At 37.8% G+C, this 20,993-nt stretch overlaps 2 protein-coding genes across 2 annotated transcripts; one reads left to right on the forward strand and one right to left on the reverse strand.

Moving 5' to 3' along the window:
* Positions 1-9,811: 9,811 nt before the first annotated feature.
* Positions 9,812-11,590, reverse strand: LOC149198910 (pentatricopeptide repeat-containing protein At4g25270, chloroplastic-like). Its single transcript, XM_089400406.1, has 3 exons — positions 11,119-11,590; positions 10,836-10,950; positions 9,812-10,361 (listed from the first exon to the last, which is right to left on the reverse strand). The coding sequence occupies exons 1-3, from the start codon at positions 11,588-11,590 to the stop codon at positions 9,812-9,814; spliced, it is 1,137 nt and encodes a 378-aa protein (XP_089256532.1).
* A 4,284-nt stretch (positions 11,591-15,874) lies between these two features.
* LOC149198911 (uncharacterized) lies at positions 15,875-16,507 on the forward strand. The gene has a single exon (XM_089400407.1). The coding sequence runs from the start codon at positions 15,875-15,877 to the stop codon at positions 16,505-16,507; it is 633 nt and encodes a 210-aa protein (XP_089256533.1).
* Positions 16,508-20,993: the final 4,486 nt, after the last annotated feature.

Below are 20,993 nucleotides of genomic sequence, written 5' to 3' on the forward strand. Positions count from 1 at the left end.
TCCTGGGGTATACATCCGGATGAAACAAAGACCTCTGAACAATCGTGCTCCACACACAACAGTTTTGTATGTTTATATTAACAAATACTAATGAAAATGAAATATTTCGTTGACTTTGGTATGCATCTTGTTGAATGTGCATTGTTACTTGTTTTGATGATCATTGTTATCTTATGAACTACTTTTCAAGTTAACTAATGATTCTTTCCAATTTCTTATGTGTCTCTTTTAGGATACTACTATTACTTTTCTTCTAGAGGCTCACCCTCTCTTGTACCTCCTATGAAAGTGTCTTGTATACATTGCAATCGTATGTCTCACAGTGTCAACTTACTTGCTTAATTCAAAGATTTTTTGTATAATCTCTTATGTTGATAATTATACCCAAATAAAATCCCTAATAATAATGGAAAACGATCTTGATTCCTAGTTGGGGCTCCTACTCCAAACGGTGTGAGATCTAACTAGGAATTCATACTGGGGAGACCCCCTTGGTTGAAATATTCCCAATATTGTCAACATATTCATTCAAGATTCATGTGTAATATGAAGAGTACATAGGATTTGAATAGGTCGAGACATTTGAAGAGTCATGGGAAGGTGTGTTGATCAGTGGTTGTCATTGATGTCAACCCAAGTAGCACCAAGGGCTACCCTGATCTTGTAAGGGAATTTTGACTTGAAAACTTACTATATTCAGAGTCAAGGATCTTCTAGATGGATTCTACTCATCAAGATGTTTCTATTGATATATGGTGTTATCGCAAAACCTAGCCCTGATAGGCTGCTGACCAGGAAGACCTTGCGTAACTCTTTCAAAACTACTTTTGGCTGAGGCTTAGCCTCCTCAACCTGAGAGGGCTCTCTCACTAGATTAAAGATTTTGATAATGAATAAGATGGCTAACTCTATGAAAATATTGAACAAGTGTGTAAAGAGCTCTATATAAAGCAAGATGTTGAATTCGCAAAGGGTGGAAGACTTTTTGGCCTAGCTTCTACTTTAGCTATGAACTATCATCAATAATACAGAGAGGATTTCCTAAACAGATCTGAGTTCTCATGGGGTTAATGTTGTCTTGATTTATATGTTACTTTGAATAATTTGCAGTAGATCTCATTGCTATTACTCAGAATTCACAACCATGTGCTCTGACTTCCTTTAGAAATGAGATGACTGTGTCTTTCTGCATTTTGTGAGTAAACTATCTTTGAACTACTAGCAGTAAGTTTCATTACTATTACTCAGAATTCATAACCCTATGCTCTGACTTCCTTTAGTAATGGAATTGTTGTGTTTAGCAGTAGATCTCATTGCTATTACTCAGAATTCACAACCATGTGCTCTAATTTCCTTTAGAAATGAGATGACTGTGTCTTTCTACATTTTGTTAGTAAACTATATTTGAACTACTAGCAGTAAGTTTCATTACTATTACTTAGAATTCATAACCCTATGCTCTGACTTCCTTTAGTAATGGAATTACTGTGATGATCTATTTTCTTGAGTGAATTATATTGTTTGAAAACCCCATTTGCCTCAGCTTTCATGTCAAGAAACCTGGCCACTAAATTTATTGACTTGTTGACTCCATAGCCCAATGGTAGCAAGCCTTCATCTTTTCAACCTACAAACACACAAAACCAAGATAGAGTTAGCAATCTGTTAGTGTCAGTCTTTCCAGCCTTCCTCCAGTGATCAAATATGCTCTTACAAAGTGGTCTCAGAGTGTCAAGGTCAAATTTTGTCATTTCAGTGAGTCTTCAAGCAAAATTTGGTCACTAGGCATTAGGTCTAGGGTTTGCTTTCACTCTTTTCAAAATTGCCTAAATTCCAATCTATGTCACTATTCAGCTGAGTCTATCATCATTCATAGGGTTTTCATTATCATGTCAGTGTCTAATAAGTCATTTTACACCTTGTTCATGCTTCAGTTGCGCCTAGGTAAGGCCATTTCCCTCTCTTAGGGTTTTGGAGGTAATTTCTCTTGGATGGTCAAATCATTAGAAAAACTTGTATCCAGATGTTCATACACCTTCCCCTATCCTTCATGTACCTTATCAAACACTTCCCATCACTGAGATCCCCCAAATTCCTCATTTTTGCACAAACCCTAGTTTCTTGCCACAACTTGGCAATTTTCTAGGCTAGGCTTGTGTTTTACCCTTTTGGACCCTTTCCCCTTGCTTGATCTCTGAGATTCCACTTTCCCCTGCTTCCTAACATCCCTCCCTACTTCCAAAAATTTCCCCAAGAATTTAGAAGCCCCTCATCCCCTTCATTTCGCTTCATTTCGACAAAATCCCTTGTTTCACACATCGGGATAGGTTTTACTCACATGATGTTTCTGAGAAATAAAACATGAATTTGGGAAAACTGAGAGAGGTTTTTGTCCACAACATTCCAGGGAAGAAAAACATCCTTCACTTTTTACACAGGTGTCATGGTTTTAGAGAAATGTCAAAAATATCGTTGCCTCAGGAGAATTGAATGCACCTCTGAAGTGACCTTGGGAAAATCAAGTTTTCTCCTAACTTGGTTGGCCAAATGACTTTCTTGATGAGTCAAATGATAACTATACACAAATAAATTTCCAATGCGATATCATGAGCTCAATTTGGAGGTGAGGAAGGCATTCAAAAGTTGACTGCAACAGCACTCTGCCTTGAGGCAGCCTCATTTGGCACATTTTGACAAGTCTTGGGTGATTTGACTTTTGACAAGACAAATAAACTCAAAATTGAAACATTCTAGTTGATTTGGAAAGTAGACTCAAATACCTTTCCAACGAGCTATCCTGCACCCAATTTCGACACCAGGAAGGCCTCCAAAAAGCATCTAAAAGTCACGCTACGTGTAGGGCTCAGGCGCGTAGCGCGCCGCGCGCTACCCTTAAGTTGGGGAGGTCCATTTCAGGAAAACTCAGCATTTTTGGATTTTTCATAAAAAATTACACTTTCTCAGCCACTCCCAAGAAATTTCCTGAATATTTGAGCCCCCAAAAGGTCAAAAAACATGGAAAAAATGACCTTCTGCTACTTTTTGGACACACAGGAAGTAGTCTTGGGAGATTGCAATTTTGGAGGGGCAAATGGCCACCAAATTGAGAAATTCCACTTGGGCTAGAAAGTAGACATCTAGGCCTTTCCAACAAGCCCACTTGTGCCTCATTTGGATGCCAGGAAGTGCCTAAAAAGTGGCCTGAAAGGCGCGCTATGCGTTGAGAAATGGCGCGCTACGCGTTGGGAAAATTTGCCAGTTTTGCACCTTCAGCTCAGGAATTCGCCTAGCTTTGACCAGTTTTGAATTGTGATGGGATTTTTCACCCTCATTGGTGTAATTGATGTAATTTCATGTTGACATGACACTTATTTACCTATTCTAGAAGATTCATTCATAAAATAGCAAACATTTAATGAATGAATTGGTTTCCTAGCTTATAGAGGCAAGTTGTTTTGACTGCCTAGATTATAGTGCTTTGTTTAGAATTGGTTGAAACAGCTCCTAGGATGATGAGCTAGACCCCTAGAGGCTAGGGAATGGGTTGGCATGGTCTATATTATGTATTTTCTCAATCATTTTCAGGGGTTGGAGAGGTTGGACTCTTGAGGGATAAGCTTAGACTGTTTTACACTTTGTATCTCTGCAATTTTGGCAAAGGAAAGACCAGGGTTTTGCAACACTATTTGGGATTCCTGTGGTTATTTGTGTTGATGGTGTGTTTCTCTCATGTACTTGTAAGTTTGTTATGTGCATCATTTTCTTACTATTCTCTTCTGCAAATTAAGTAAATGAAGTGTTAAGGTAGAATTCATGGTTTCTATGCTCTGCCTTTAAGTTTGCTTAATATCAATGTTTTCATCTGTTTAAGGAGAACTCTCGATGGTTTCTTGTTCTCCTTAGCTCCTCACCGGTCATATCCATCCATTCACTTATTTCAAATGCATCAAGACAATCTCCTACCTTGCCCCAAAAAGACCTCTGCAAAAACTGTGTCTCATCCCCGCACCCAAAATTGTCGCGCTCAGTTTTCCAACAAAACCCTAGAAATTTAAAATCAAACTTTTTCTATCAGTTTACTAGCCTAAAATCAATGTTTTTTATTGGTCATCTCAGCCATTTGAAGACCTTTTTCCGAGATAGACCCGGAGAGAGCCCTCTCCTATCCCCGTAGGGCTAGCTACGAGGCTAAGTGGTTTGATGTTGCCTTGGATTCTGCCTTCCTCAGCCTGACGCAAATTCGAGTGCTAACATAGTGGCAACCATACTGGGGAAGAACAAATGGTTTGCTTGTTGATGTCATTTGTTTTATAAGCTACAGACAGAGGCTGAAGTTATGCCAGGAAGCCTTCGAAACGCTTTTGCTTTGCATTAGCGGAAGTAGATAAACGCTGCTTCAGTCAATCTCCGGTCTAGCTTGTAAACGTGACATCTAACTTATTAATTACCCCAGTACATGTATCAAGTTCAGATCTGATTGTTGATGGTGGACAACGATCAGACACTGACAAGGCTGAAATCATTCACTAGCGACTCCTTCACTGAAAACTCGAGAGATCAATGCTTCATGGTGACTTCACTGCAGAGAGATCAGTAGCTTTGAGATTTTCAAGATGGATCGGATTGCAAGAAGATATGCTCCCATGAGCCGAGATCACATTCCAGGTTTTCCGAATAAAATTCCGAAGGTAGATTGGTCAAGGAATCTGCCTACATTTAAATATGATGGTAAGAAGGATGCTGCTCTACATCTAGTTAGATTTCATATGCATATTCGCAAGTTGAAGGTGGATTTTCCTGAAGATTGCTTGATGAAGATATTCCTGGCCACTCTGGAAGGTGCAGCTCAATCCTGGTATGAAAATTTTCCACAGGCCTGTATTTACTGTTTAAAGGATTTTCATGCCTTGTTTATTTAAAGATATCAAGCATCTTATCCATCATTAAATTTAGTTCATGACTGTTGCAAACATGCTTCAACTTTTATTGAAAGCCTTGAGAAATATTATGAAGATGATAATTTTATGGACGATGAGATCATGGAGGCTCTGTATGAGAATCCATTTCAGCAGCATAAAGAAAACTTAGAGAATTCCCATCAAGATGATCAGGACATTTTGCAGCAGAATCAAGATTAGCAGGTTGAAGATAATATGGCTGAAAATGATGAAAGGGAGAATGACATTTCAGATCTGCCCACAGAAGACAGCAACATGCAAGTAAGTCCAATGCTGATTGTAGATTGTGATAATGTCCAGTCAGCTACTCCAGGTTCTGTTGCAATCATTTGGAATGTAGAAGACACAATAATTCATACTGTTAGTCCATCATTAGAACGCAGCCTTCATGAAGAAGCAATCCAGTCAGTTCATGAACAGCAAGGTGAGATCTTTGTGCAAGTAAGTGATGAATCTCCTTTCAATAACTCGGTAATAAATGATAGTCTGAGTGCCTTGTCATATGAAGATAATTACTGTTTAAGCAGAAGAAAACAAAATGCATTGTCTCCTTTGTCTGAAGAGGAGATAGATCAGCTCTTGAAAGGTCTTGTTACAACCCAAGCTACAACGGATTTGCAGTGCACACAGAGTCAGGAAAGTGTTGGGAAAACTTCTTCCTCTGTTGAAAAAGATGACTGTCTTGTAGATCATCAAACAGATAATGTTTTCCTTCACAAAGATGATAATCTGGTTGTCATATCATATACAAATTACCTACAGCACATTCACACCACAGAAGAACAAAACATTCAGGATTTCCATTCAAATTCCTCTTCATATGTTTCATGTGCTGAAATGCTTTTCCAAGAAGAGATCTGCCCATCCATTTGTTCAGAGTTTTTTGAAGCCCATGAGCATACTTTTACTGAAGCACATGATTAAGGCAGATCAGAATTTGAAACAAAGGACACCTTGATCTTTCAGCAGGAGGTGGCAATGGAAAATCTTCATGTTTTTTACGATCCTCTAGCAAGTTTGTTGCAGCCAGCAGTGAAAGTTTTTATTACAGTGTTTTGTTGCAGCCATGGTCAACTATGTTTTTGGATGCCCAGTGATAGGTTTGTATTGTTGACCAGAAGATCTAATCAAGAGAATCAATCAAGAAGGCATCTACTTGATTGGTTGCATTGGCATTTTGATATAGTTTGATGTATATTGTCTTGTAAGAAACACAGGTGGTTGTCATCATGATTTCAAATCTTGATGGACTGTTGCCCTTCAATAAGCTTTGTAAGTTCTTGTTTTCGTTAAGTCAGTCATGAGTCATTTATGAGTCAGTTTTTAGTCATGTTGGTTTCATAATTGTGTCGGCCATCAGAGGATTTTTAGAGGAACGCTGTTTTATTTTAGAATAGAGGAAACGCTCTTTTCTATTGTTGTAACTGCAGGTGAAACAACGCCCCTGTTTTGGGGGTCGATCTGTTTTCTCCTAGAATAGTTTATTTAATATATTAAAAAAAAAAAAAAGTGTGAGAGAGGGAGTTCTGAGAGCTGGTGGAGAACAGAGAGCTTTCATTGTACAATCTTTGACAGAGATTTTAATGAAAATGCAGCTCTGACCCCTGAGATTCCTGTGGTATGAAATTTAACATTTGTGTTCACCTTTATTTCATGTGTAGCCTGTTATGTGTTCATTTCATTTCATGATCATTTCCAATTGGACAAATGAAGTGTTAAGGTAGAATTCATATTTTGTATGCTCTGCCTTTAAGTTTGTTCAAATTTAATGTTTTCTTCTGTTTGACAAGGATTCATCTTCTATGCCCTTGTCAGCTCCTCAGCAGTCTTGCCATTCCATTTAATCTCAATTTGATGTTAAAATTTCTTGCCTACCTTGCCTAAGGAGATAATCTGTGTTTTTAATTACCTTTCTCTGTTCAAGCTGTTCCTTTGCCCCATGCAGCCCAGAAAAACCTCATCATTTTATTAAAAACCCCTTTTTATTAATTTACTAGCCTAAAATCAGTTTCTTTTAAAGTCATCTCAGCCCCTTTTAGAAAACTTTTTGCTGAGATAGACCGGAGAGAGCCCTCTCCTGTCCTCGTAGGGCTAGCTACGAGGCTAAGTGGTTTGATGTTACCTTGAGTTTCGCCTTCTTCAGCCTGAGGCCAAATTCAAGTGCTAACACCATCTATATTATCATCAATCAATATCATTAACCTTTGAGAGAGCCCTCTTAGGCTGAGGAGGCTAAGCCTCAGATAAAGATTGGTTTGAAATAGTTACACCGAGGTAGTCTGATCAGCAGCGTATCAAGGTCCTATTTTGAGGATAACATATGGCAAGCCAAGTAATTCTTCACAGTTTCAGAGATATTCATGTTTGAAGTTAGTAACCTCGGTTAGTGGGCTAAAACCCTATGGGGTTGTGGCATGGCACTCATAATTGGTTATGGTCATTGAATAGTCAATAATCAATATATTTTTTCCTCCTAAAATCCCTCCAACGTTCACTTTTTGAGGACCATCTCCACTCAAGACAATCATATAAATAATGACCCTCATATCCTCCTCTAGTAGGGATTTTGTGGCTTCAAACAGGTCATCGTGGAATTTTCACTATAACATTTGTTATGAAAATCTTCAGAAGCTGAAATTAAAACCCATTTTAGCTGAAATCATGATGAACCTCGTGACCAAATTTCAGATCTTGGTTCACTATATTTTGGAAGATATGATCCGAGGAAGTTAGGATTTTTGCAAGCTCTCGAATTCCATGTCAAAGAGGCGACGTTGGGAAAATTGTCATAAATTTCTCTCTGAGCATTGGATTCAAATTTCATAAATAGTCACAGAAAGAGGACAGATTGTAGTTTGTTGACTAGCATTTTTAGGGCTGAAGTTTGCAACAGTGATACGTGGAACTTCGTACAAATTTGCTCCACTGAACCAATCTATAATCAAGCCATCGTGGGAGATTAGGCATAACTCTTTCTTGAAGAATCCAATATTGATAAGATCTGTGGGGTTGGAAAGAGGACTCAGAGGGATAGCACAGGACAACTTTTCAGAGCCTGGAGATTTGAAATTACATAGATACAATAGATTCAATATGGAGCTACTAGAAGGCAAGAAAAATCATGCATTCAAGGATCACTGTAGTAAGGACCACACATCAACAGTCAAGAGTAAGTCTCCTACAGAAAGGTATGTATGATTAGTGTTTACATTTGAAATATGAGAATCATCTCTGACATATGTTTTTTCAGGACAACGTAAGTATATACAGGGTCTCTGTAATGCCCCACTTAAATCTTATCCTACAAATTGTGTTAATATTTACATTATCTGAAAATATTGAGAAATATTGGTCTAAAATAAATTTATGATTTCCATTATTCAAATTCCCCACTTACCTTCTCAATTTGAATATTGTGTAGGATATGGTCTCCTTCCATTAATTCAAAATATATTTATTCATTTCACATTCCCCAATGTACCCTCACATTTAATTGGGAGAAGACATAGTCCTCTCCATCTTATCATCAATATATATATATTTATTCATTTCACATTCCCCAATGTACCCTCACATTTACTAAGGAGAAGACAAAGTCCTCTCCATCTTATCATCAATATATATTTATTCATTTCACATTCCCCAATGTACCCTCACATTTAATTGGGAGAAGACATGGTCCTCCCCATGTAATTACACTTCACATTCCCAAATGTACTTCCCCATTAAATTCTCTATTTTAAATTCATATCACAATTCCAAATGTACTCTAGCTTGGAAGAGAAGTCAACCAAGGATGGGTGGGAGTTTTGCTTAGGATTGTGGGGGTTGGTTGTGATTGTTTGGCCTTGTTATGATTTTTGGGAGACCTTGGAAACCTGTGGAGGTTTCTTGGGTTTGAGAGGAGGAAAGTATCATTATCTAGTTTTGCACATTCTTCTTGAGGACACACTCATATCTGGTTGGACTTGGGCACGGAGGGCTAGGGAACCTGTGGAGGTTTCCTGGGCTAGGAATTTATTTCCTAGTTGGCTAAGAGGTAAATCCGGTTGGGTCGGCCAGAAGGAGCGTTCAGCTGGAGCTATCAGACAAAGGTATCGTCATCAACCGCCGGAACAGGTATTTTTCCATGGACTACTCTTGTTAAGTTGACATCAATGGAATGCTCACCTTAATGTATGTTGCTTATGATAAAATGATTAGATGTTAAATGTTAAAGATATGTGAAAAGGTCAGCAAGCTCCTTTTATTATTTATAAATTAACAGGAAAATAGATATGTTAGTGTATAACGAAATAAAGGCTTAAATAATAGGATTCAGGTTCTTACACATGGTATCAGAGCTTTAGTTCAAAATCTAGACCCAAAGCCCACTAAACCCCAAATACCGTTAGAAGGAGGGCTTGACCTTCCAACCTGGTCACTGTATAGAGCATAAGAACTGGAGACACTATTGCTGCCGATGTCTGTTCATAATATCATATGATATGTGTGTCCATCACTAATGTTGTTCTTCATTTTCCAATCTCCCCTTGAGAAATTAGGTTTAGTAGAGGCATGCATTATCTAAAAGTGAAGTGTAAGTAATGACATCGGGAGAATGCCCTTTCCTGACCATGAGCTTCAGAAACTTCTTGGCTTCATCTATTTTCCCAGCCTTAGACAACCCAAATATGAGAGTATTAAATGTTACGACATCAGGAGCACACCCCTCTGCGTCCATCTTCTTGTAAACTCCAAGGCTTCATTGGTCTTATCGATTTTACAGTAACCCTTCATTAGGGTGTTGTATAAGAAGCTATCAGGCTTGCACCCAGACTCTAACATCTCATCCAAAAAATTTCTTACTTTTCTCATATGTTGCCATTGCAGAGAGCATCCATCAGAATGCTACAAGTGACAATATCAGGCTTGCAATTTAAACCCATCTTGCAGTTTAGACCCTTCATTTCCTCCAGAAACGTATATGCTGTGTCAATCTTCCCAGCCTTACACAAATGCCTGATGAGAAAATTGAGAGTACTCATATCTGGATTAACAACATATCTCACCATTTCAATAAAAATATTGCAGGCTTCTTCATCTCTGCCAGCATTACAGAATGCACAAACTAACAAACCAGAAGTGACATGATCAGGTGCACAACCATCATCAATCATCAGATCTAGTATATTTTCAATACGACCCACATGACCTAATTTGCTGGGTTCACCGAGCAAAACATTGAAAGTCACTGTATTTGGTGAAAATCCACCCTTCTGTTTCATGTGCTGAAGGAGGCTCAAGGCATCTTCAACTCGTCCAGCCTTTGCAAACCCATTAATCACTGTGTTGTGGGTAGAAGTATCTGGGATGAAATTACTACGTACCATTTTGTCATACATTCGCTTGGCTTCAGTAACCCTGGTCTCATTCAAAAGCGCATTAATGACGTCCTTCTGCGATCTTTTCGCATGTTGGTCTTTGTGTTTTGATCCCCTCGAATTCTCTGAAGGAAAATTACTTGTTGGCTCATCGAAATAGGGTTATGGAAGTGCCGAAAAATGCGAGGAAATGACTCTCGTTAGGGTATTCTGATAAATTTTTACAGGGTATATAGATCTAATTCGTGCCATATATAGCTTTTCTCTCGTGTTTTTCTCCTGCTATGTTTGGTAAAAAGAAAAAACAAATCTCAGAAATTTGTAGCAAACCTTTCAGAGAAGTGATCATGTGACGCTGTGCTTGACTGATCGCTCGTTCGGCCCGTCGCTCATGGTTCTGTCCCCGCGAAAGGAATCGAGTTGAGGTTTAAGGGAGGGTTTAGTAGCCGCTTCATTGAGTCTCACATCACACCAGCCAAATACATCTGCCAGAAGAGCTTCAAATCATCCTCACCCGATCCATTTTTGTGCATATCCTGCAACCATTGATAACCATGACACCGAGTCTCGTTCAGGCATTTGCTGAAATAGCTTCACAGATTTGTTAAGATTCCCGTGCTGTGCATATCCTAAAATCATAGAATTCCATGTGACAACATTGCATTGAGACATATTCACAAACAAATTGTGAGCATTTTCAATATTCCTGCACTTCACATACATGCCCACAAGGGCACTCTGCACAAACACATCAGCTTAAAATCCTCGCTTTATTACTTCTCGATGAATCCACATACCCTGTTCCAGTGCTGCCATGTCGGCAATCGCAGGGAGAACAGTGGAAAAGGTTTTTGCATCCGGCACCACACCTACTAGAATTTGCCGAAAAAGCTTCAGTGCTTCAACATAATCCCCATTACGTGCATACCCAATTGATGTCCATGAGACCACATCTCGTTGAGGCATTTTATCAAATGCATCGCGCCCATTCTCTATGCTTCCGCATTTTGCATACATGTCTATAAGAGCATTCGCCACAAATATATCAAACTCGATTCCAAACTTGATAATTTCATTATGAGTCCACATACCCTCTTGCAAATCTCCGAGATTGGCACATGCCGACAGAACGCTAGCAAAGGTGAAGCGACTGGCTTGGATGCGTGTTGTTCCTTCTTTCATTTCCCGAAACAAAGCCAATGAATCCCTCCCAAACCCATGCTTGGCATAAGCTGCAATCATCACAGTCCATGAGAACACATCTTCCATTCAACCATTTGGTCGAAAACTCTTCGAGCATCCACCAAACTCCCGCACTGAAATACATGATGATAAGCGTGTTTTCCAAGAGTATACCAGTTGTAAACCCAGCCTGATTGAAGTGGGCATGGACCAATTTGCCATAGGGTAACAATTTCTTGCGAATGCAACCCTGCAAGAGCGAAACATAAGTAGAAGAGTCCACCCAATCATCTGCAATCTGCAATATCTGAAGGCTTCATTTGCAGATCTTAATCCTCTATATATATAAAAAACAAAAAAATGAAAGGGTATTTTAAAAAGGCTTTACAAGATGGTCAGAGGATGGATAAATTGAAAGCTGCAGCCATTTCTTTTGCACGGAGGAAACGTGAATTAAAAACATATAGATAGGACATTGCAGGCAACTATTTTGGAATTCATTGTATGATAATGCTATTTCCACCTGGATAACATTCCTCTATATTCAACCTAGCATACGAGACAACTGTATAATATTACACTGTGGATTGTTGGTTTTCAGAGCACACAAGAACGAAACTAGGCATACTAGACTTTTGGGTTGACTTCCATTTAACATATTTGGGACTTGCCGTTAGCCGTATTAAACCGTTTTGATATCTCTTGTGCATCTTTAGCATCGGTCATGAAAATACTATTATCCTTTTGGTGAAAGAAAATTGGGCTCGGTCCTCATTAGGGCGTCATACTCTAAAATAATACATCCTTATTTATATGTTTTGAAGACCTGTGGAGGAGAAACATTTTCAGGACATTTGACCCTTTCTTAAAGAGATCTAAGGGTTGTCTTATCCCTGCAAGGAAGATAGTAAATATTGCGGCCTTGTGATTAAGGTATGTCCTCATAATTTTTGAATTTAAGAGCACAAATTGTAATAGTAAGATCTATTCTCGGCCTTAGGTTTCTTCAGAAGTTGTAGACCAATAATTTTGACAATGGCAAGGAATGATGATTACTATTTCCATTCTCTCCACGATTTTAAGGTTTCAATATGAGCCACATTGCAATGTCTCAGCCTTATTGCATAACAACGAAGATTCTGAGTTTAATTGCAGTGGTCAAATTACAACCACAACACTCTCCTTTAGGTGATGTCTAGAATTTCAATTCACTAAGTATAGATCTATGCCTATCAAGGGGAATTGAGCCGACCTATGCTAGATAAAGAACCAAGCAGTTATAGCTAAATGTTTCGATCTCATTCTTCAGGCTGGCTTGAAGTCTTTATTTCTTGTTGAAGACTGTCATGAAAGTTTTGCGTATTTATCAGTGATCTAATTACATCATCTTCTTCAACGATCATCTCAAACTAGAATTGATCCTTGTGGATGATCTAGATTCAAATCTGTCATATTCTTGAGGCATCAGTAACATCAGTACGTCTGATTTGGGAAATTGGTCCTCAAAAGTGAGTTCAATTTGAAGAGATGATATAGCTCAAGCATGTTAACAAAAGTTTAGCACCCATGTACAAATCATTGAAGCCTCATCATTTATAGCATGTCTGTGTAGTCTAACATATTGGTAAATGAAAAGGCAGTGTAGGATGTGTGAATTGCATTAGCTTTCAGCCTGGTGTAGTTCTTCATGGACTATCATAATCAAGTTTATAGATATAGCAAGGCATTGACATATACAGGCTGGTGGGAAAGTATCCAATCATCCAGGAACATTAATTCAGCCTTGCAATAGTTGGGCTATATATATACTTGACAGGGATTGTTGATTCTGAGTAAAAAGTCAAGGAACAGAACAATTATAAGGATATCACCAGTCAGACTTATATCATTATCACAGGATATCGTCATCAATGCGCTAGAATATGAGAAATTTCCAGTCCGGAAAATTCTGTTCATACTCTATTCTATTTTGTGCTTGAGTAGCCATTCCAGAAATTTTCAACATGTGGAACTCTGCTTCTGAATTGTGTTTATTCTATTGGGTACTTTATTGCAGTCTAATTCGGTACTCGGCTTGGTACTTGATAGGTTTCCTGGTAGTGGAAATTACAGTGAGTTCACTTTACTCTTTGTCAATGAAAAATTGAGATGCATGAAATGCAACACTGTCTTTCTAATCCAGCAGAAACAACATAACATGAACAAGATTCTGATAATTGTAAGTGCTGAGAAGCAAATACAAGAGACAATGAGATATACCTGTAGATTATAACCCTTGTGTTGATAACTCCAAAACAGAGAGCAATATTCACAGGCAAGTTCAAAATTCGAAAAAAAAAAAAAAAAAAAAAAAAAAAACTTTTCAAGACATCATATACATTTGTGCAGAAATGCCGATACTAACTATAGTAGAGGGTGCACCTTCAAGACACACTTCATGTATATATGGATGTAGGAAGAAGATGATCTGCAGTTACATATAGAAGAGTCCAACAAAGAAAAACTTTCAACGTTATAGATAACATAAATAACTGTCAATCTGTTACTCTTTAATTGAAGGTGAACAGTAACTCAATCCAACGCTGATTATTGTTATAAGAAGCAATGTGGTTCAGGCAAGAAATTGGACAACTTTGGAATCCCTCCAGTTTGCATTATCAAGCTAAACGTGTTGTATCTTAAGGTGGGAGACGATTTCTGCCTAGTCAAGTAAAAGTGGGACAAAGTTGTCTTTAGGTTTAATTAAGAAGATCCTCCCAAGATTATACCTCTTACCACTTGGTATGCATTCATTATGATAGATATATCTACAAACATTTAATTTGATCTAAACCATAGCAACTAGATAGCCACATGTGTTTGATCACCATTTTTCATGATTCTGAAAGGGTGTGAGTTGTTGCTTCCATCTGACGTTACTGACTTTATATTTATGTATAGTAGAATACCAAGCCCTCATGTAGGATTATTTTTGTTCTTATGTCATTCAGTCTTTTACAGCAAAAACCTCAATGACGACCTCATTGTTGCTTTACATTACATTTGCCTGAACCATGTTGATAGCAGCTGTTTCCTAAAGGAATTTGGTTCTTAGGCAACCACATTATATTTAGCCCTCCCTGTGTTTGAGTGAAACATGGGTAACATATATTTTATATAGGCTTATGTTAACTCAGTCTTCATATGCTTCCAGCATCAATATATATATGGAGACAACAACTAAATCTACTTAGACCCAAAAACTTTCCATCTCAGTTTACAAGGAGTATATTCTTCCCCATGGATTAATGGTAATTTCCAAACCTGTCTATAGCTTCAGTATCATGAATTCCTTCTATATAAATACATGAAAACAAACAAAGAGTGCAGAAATAAAGGAATATAGTGGAATGAGAGGGAAAATGATGGAATAGATAAAAAGATTGGATGTTTGACAAAACTGCAAGAATAGATTGATAGATAAGATTTTATTAAACCTTCTGCAAGGCCAACCAGCCTATGGGACAAGATCGCTTGTATACTATGCAACATTTCACATAAAATTCAAAAAACACAGCAATGCAAACCTAAAGATTACGACAAAAGAATAGAACAAAGCGATGGCATGTCCAGGTCAGCATTCAAAAAAGTTTTGGACTAATCTGAGTTGGTCTCCTTTGCTCTGAACGAGGATGGGTTTGTCCTTCCACTGTTGATTTCAGTACTCTGTCTCTACCATGCCTCGGTGGTGCAATGATCGAGAGTTCTCTATACCCTTTGTAATGAACCGACTAGTTTGTTATGAGAAAGATATGTGCATAGGAAATCAAACATTGTTGATCATCATCCTTACTGGGACAACGCTCATACACCACAGGTGTCTAAGACCAAAGACTACATAATATTAGTGGTTGTGGCAAGAAGGGAGAACATAACACAATGTTATTAAAATATGAATTATGGGCACAGAAGGTGATGAATTTTATATGGCACTGGTAAACCATGGACCTGTCAGCAGATCTTAAATCCTAACCCGACTAGCACATTGCATTTTAAGACTATTTATCTTTTCTACTTCTATCAACTAGCATATATATATATATATATATTTCTTTTTATGTGGAAGAGAAATATTGTAGCAATGGAAGCTGAAATATGGCAAAGGATCCCAAAAGAGTTGTTGCATATGATTTTAGCGAGGCTGCCCATTAGGGTTCTTGGCAAAATGAGGACTGTGTGCAAACAGTGGAAACATCTACTGTCTTCCCGTGATGCCTTCGAAGGACTGGTTCCAATTTGGTCGCTGTACTCCACCCCTGGGTTTTTATTCAGATCCATTGGAATCCAAAAGATGACGTGGATTCTTGGGTTATAGAAGAACGCAGTTCAGACATGTACAAAGTTCCTTTGCTCAATCACGTCGTTGTGAATACTTGCAAGGGCATCTTCTGTTGTCATAGAAAAGGGGATATGTTGGATCTTTCCATAGGCATTCCCAGTGCCAGGAATTGGGTACAGCTGCCTCGTCCTCCAATACCTGCTTTCGTTTTCAATGGATTGGCTTTCGATTGTTCCACAAGGCGTCGCACTCTCCTGCTGGGCAGATATTCTAGTAGCAGGAGAAGAATTGTGATGTGTATTTATGATTCAGAATCCAACGCCTGGACTCAAGTTTCCATGATGGTCCCGGACCATATTCGGCCTACTGGAAAAGGTATCTTCTGCTATGGCAAGTTTTACTGGGTGTCTCTGCCTCCCAATCCCCCGAATCCGATCCCTAATCTCATGGTAGCCTTCAATATTGTCGACGGGCTGTGGACAGAAATCCCGTTGCCACAGAGATGCAAAAGGATTAGTCCTGAAAATTTAGGGGATTACAATGGGCAAGTGGTGCTAGTGGAGCACAAGGGCCATGACTCTGTTCGCATATGGAAGTTGAATGAAGCAGAAGTATGGTGTGATGTAAAAAAAAAAGAACCGTTTGGCAAAATGCAACATTCCATTATTGGATTCAGTAGCAGTTAATAGCAGTGGGTTGGTAATGGTAATGGATCGGAAAATGAATGTATCGATATATAACTGGAATGGGAAATTGATAGTCTGGCGATTGAGATTCCCTGGGCCTCGCATGTCTCAATGACCAATTCGAGTATCGATATCAGCCTTCGAATCTAACAACTTATGGTGGCCTCAACCATGATTTATATACTGATCCATTACTTAGGAAATTTTAGATGGTTGTGTTTTATTTCTCCTAGTTCTTTTTCTAAAATTCGATGATAATTGAAGTGTTGGGTTTATGAATATATTCTTTCTTTTTATCATATATTACCAGCGTAACATTTTTCATTTACTCAAACTATGGATCCTGAAACTTTATTGATAATTAAATTAGAATCGTGGAAGTTAGTTTCTAAACTTGCAGAGCTGTTTTATCTATATATGTAAAAGAGAAGCAAAAGGTATGAATAGAGAAGAAGATTATTCATCGTTATATGCAAAAGAGAAGTAAAAGGTATGAATGGAGAAGAAGATTTGGAGGCTTTTTGGTGTTTATTTTGTAGTTTTGAGATGGCTAGTAGTGTACCATAGCTTGATGGGAAAATGGTATCTGGTGCATCAAGATGAAGACTCTTTTCTACTTGTAAGAAATATATGAGATATCCAAGTGTGAAGATGATGATAATGACTTTGTGAGTTTTGCTATATTTTTTTTAATCTGATTCTATTTATTTTGAGAATGTAGTAAAAGAAAGAAAATGGTGTGATGACATGGATGAAGAAATCCAAACAATTGAGGAAAATGAGACGTGAGAGATAGTAAATCTTCTAGCAGAAAAAGGAGTTATTAGTGTGAGGTGAGTTTATAAACCCAGGAATGATGTATAATGCATAATTGAAAGGCACAAAGCACAACTTGTAGTCAGGGGTGCAAACGACAATATGGAAGAGAATATAATCAAACCTTTGCTCTTGTACAAAGAATGGAAACTGTTATAGTTGTCATGGCAATAGTAGCTCAATACAAATGATAAGTCCATCAAATGGATGTAAAATCAACTTTTCCCAATGACGTATAAGTTAAGAAAAGCATTGTGTGGGTTCAAGCAGTTGCCAAATGCTTGGTATAGCTGCATTGACTCGTAACTATTGAGCAATGGTTTAAGTAAAAGTAGCAGGAAGCCAAACAGTTTACATCAAAGTTAGCAATGAAGGTGAAATTATCAAAGTTAGCAATGAAGGTGAAATTATAATTATTTGCTTGTATGTAGATGATTTTATTTTTACAGGAAATAATCTATCCATAGAAGAATCTAGATTAGCAGTCGAGAAAGAATTTGTAATAACAAAAATGGGCTTATTGAGATATTTTTTGGTATTAAAGTCGAACAAACAAATGAAAGTATCTTTATATCTCGAACCAAGTATGCAGGGGTTATCTTGGAAAGATTTAGGAAGTTGAATAGCAAGCTAATGCCAACAATTATTGCATGGTGCATAACAGATGGAGGCCTTACAAAGATGGTCTAGTGGGGTAGAATTTTCTAGTGAAAATATTAGGATACACATTTACCCTTATTCTAGTGTTGAATAAAAATATCGTGAAAAGTAATGTGTTGCTAGTTTTGGATAAAAAGACCCTCAACTTTCTTCACAACTTTGTGGTCACTGGCCACTTATGAAAGGAGTAGGCATCTTTAGAAATGCGGTGCCATTTAGAGGAAATACTAATAGCAACAGGGAAAAGGAAATTATTCCGTTCATTTAATTATTTTTCAATTGTCTGGTCATATTGTGAGCTGCAAGATATATCACAAGATTGTTTTAGTACTAGTAAACAATGATTAAATATATAAAACATTTGAACCTTTTGACATTTACAGGACATTCCTCTCAATTTACAAAAAAATAAAGTATGAAAATCATGTTGGAAACAGTTCTGAAGTTTGGAGTTTTTATTTTATTTTCAAGATTAATTAAATGGGTTTGGAAGATTGGGACTTATCTATTCACTAAGGTTTTAAAGAAATTATATGCATAAAACTTATACTAACACCTCCTAGTGGAATTGATAGTGCACTAATTTGTTGCTTGCTATTATCTTGGTTTTGGTACCACCTTATAGCATATACGGGTTCAAATTCTATTTTCCATGATGGACAGTTGAATCTGTTTCAACTCTAATTGTTATTGAGGGGTTCCACAAGGATGTCACATGAGCATTTATGATGCCCATTTTAACATAGATAGCCACCTATGTTAAGGTTCTATTTTGCAGTTCCATGTTATTTATGAACATTATATACATTTGGTTGGACACGTGAAAATCGATTGATGGATTGGATATTGATGATGGACATGTTGGATGTATGACCAAATGTATGACTTACTTGGTTACAATTTATCTAGTGCATGACTTGTCAAAGTTATTGTTGCATCATATAGGCTTATATAGATATGATTTATCTAATCAATGACTTAGTGAAATTATGACTTATCTAATGTAAGATTTATTTCCAGTATGAACAACAAAAATTGACACGTGGACACTGGGCTTAATAAACATGATGTTTAAGATCATGTACCTATATCTATTTTGTGGTTGTGTATATGCATGGATGAGAACTAAACTACAGGTTGGAAAGAACCATATGATAACCAAGATATACTATTCCATTGGGGAAGGTCGAGATGACCAATGAGGAAAGGTACGATGTACATTGTTCTATTACATTTGGTATCTACTTGATATGCACTCTTATGACATGAGTAAAATGCAAATGACAGGTGGCAAGACGACCTGACTGGATTATTCGATGACAAGTCCAACCAGCTCTGTAGTGTGGTCCGTGCTCTGAAGGAGGGGTGGAGGTGTTTCCCACCGTGTATCCTCCGAAACCTGGAATCGTGGGGAGGACAGCTGAACGCTCCCCCTAGACGTGTGATGACGATTGCCAGATGCCTGTTGGGGAAAGTTCGGTCGAGGTATTCGACGCTTCCACCATGTCGGTTTTATCAGTGGTTAGTATGGCCGTTGCCACTGATAGAGCAGCAGAGGATGGATAGGGTGGGAACGGAAGTAGGTCAAGGTGGATAGGAGGATATAGATCAGTTGGAAACTCTTGATGGGAAGTAATGTCATTGTCTGACTTATCAAATTTAATGCTATAACTCTTTCTGGTTTGCTATGCTTTCAAACTCCTTGTATCTTTTCATTCTAACTTCGGGACGAAGTTTTCTGAAGGAGGGGTGTATGTAATGCCCCACTTAAATCTTATCCTACAAATTGTGTTAATATTTACATTATCTGAAAATATTGAGAAATATTGGTCTAAAATAAATTTATGATTTCCATTATTCAAATTCCCCACTTACCTTCTCAATTTGAATATTGTGTAGGATATGGTCTCCTTCCATTAATTCAAAATATATTTATTCATTTCACATTCCCCAATGTACCCTCACATTTAATTGGGAGAAGACATAGTCCTCTCCATCTTATCATCAATATATATATATATTTATTCATTTCACATTCCCCAATGTACCCTCACATTTACTAAGGAGAAGACAAAGTCCTCTCCATCTTATCATCAATATATATTTATTCATTTCACATTCCCCAATGTACCCTCACATTTAATTGGGAGAAGACATGGTCCTCCCCATGTAATTACACTTCACATTCCCAAATGTACTTCCCCATTAAATTCTCAATTTTAAATTCATATCACAATTCCAAATGTACTCTAGCTTGGAAGAGAAGTCAACCAAGGATGGGTGGGAGTTTTGCTTAGGATTGTGGGGGTTGGTTGTGATTGTTTGGCCTTGTTATGATTTTTGGGAGACCTTGGAAACCTGTGGAGGTTTCTTGGGTTTGAGAGGAGGAAAGTATCATTATCTAGTTTTGCACATTCTTCTTGAGGAAACACTCATATCTGGTTGGACTTGGGCACGGAGGGCTAGGGAACCTGTGGAGGTTTCCTGGGCTAGGAATTTATTTCCTAGTTGGCTGGGAGGTAAATCCGGTTGGGTCGGCCAGAAGGAGCGTTCAGCTGGAGCTATCAGACAAAGGTATCGTCATCAACCGCCGGAACAGGTATTTTTCCATGGACTACTCTTGTTAAGTTGACATCAATGGAATGCTCACCTTAATGTATGTTGCTTATGATAAAATGATTAGATGTTAAATGTTAAAGATATGTGAAAAGGTCAGCAAGCTCCTTTTATTATTTATAAATTAACAGGAAAATAGATATGTTAGTGTATAACGAAATAAAGGCTTAAATAATAGGATTCAGGTTCTTACAGTCTCGGTTATATCTCTATGACTCTATATGTCACAGTTAGTTTTGATACCACATTTCAGATATCCTATTCTTGATACTACACATTTGGTGCTACATATTCTTGATGCTACACCAAGTCTGCTAAATCTATATGATGTTGTAACTTCATGTTACTTGTCTTTTCATAGTTTATAGAATGGTGTTATAGACATTTTTGTGCC

This window comes from Pinus tabuliformis, chromosome 2_1, assembly GCF_031772625.1.
Source record: "Pinus tabuliformis cultivar Carrire ecotype Pingquan chromosome 2_1, CPIR1, whole genome shotgun sequence".
Lineage (NCBI taxonomy): Eukaryota > Viridiplantae > Streptophyta > Pinopsida > Pinales > Pinaceae > Pinus > Pinus tabuliformis.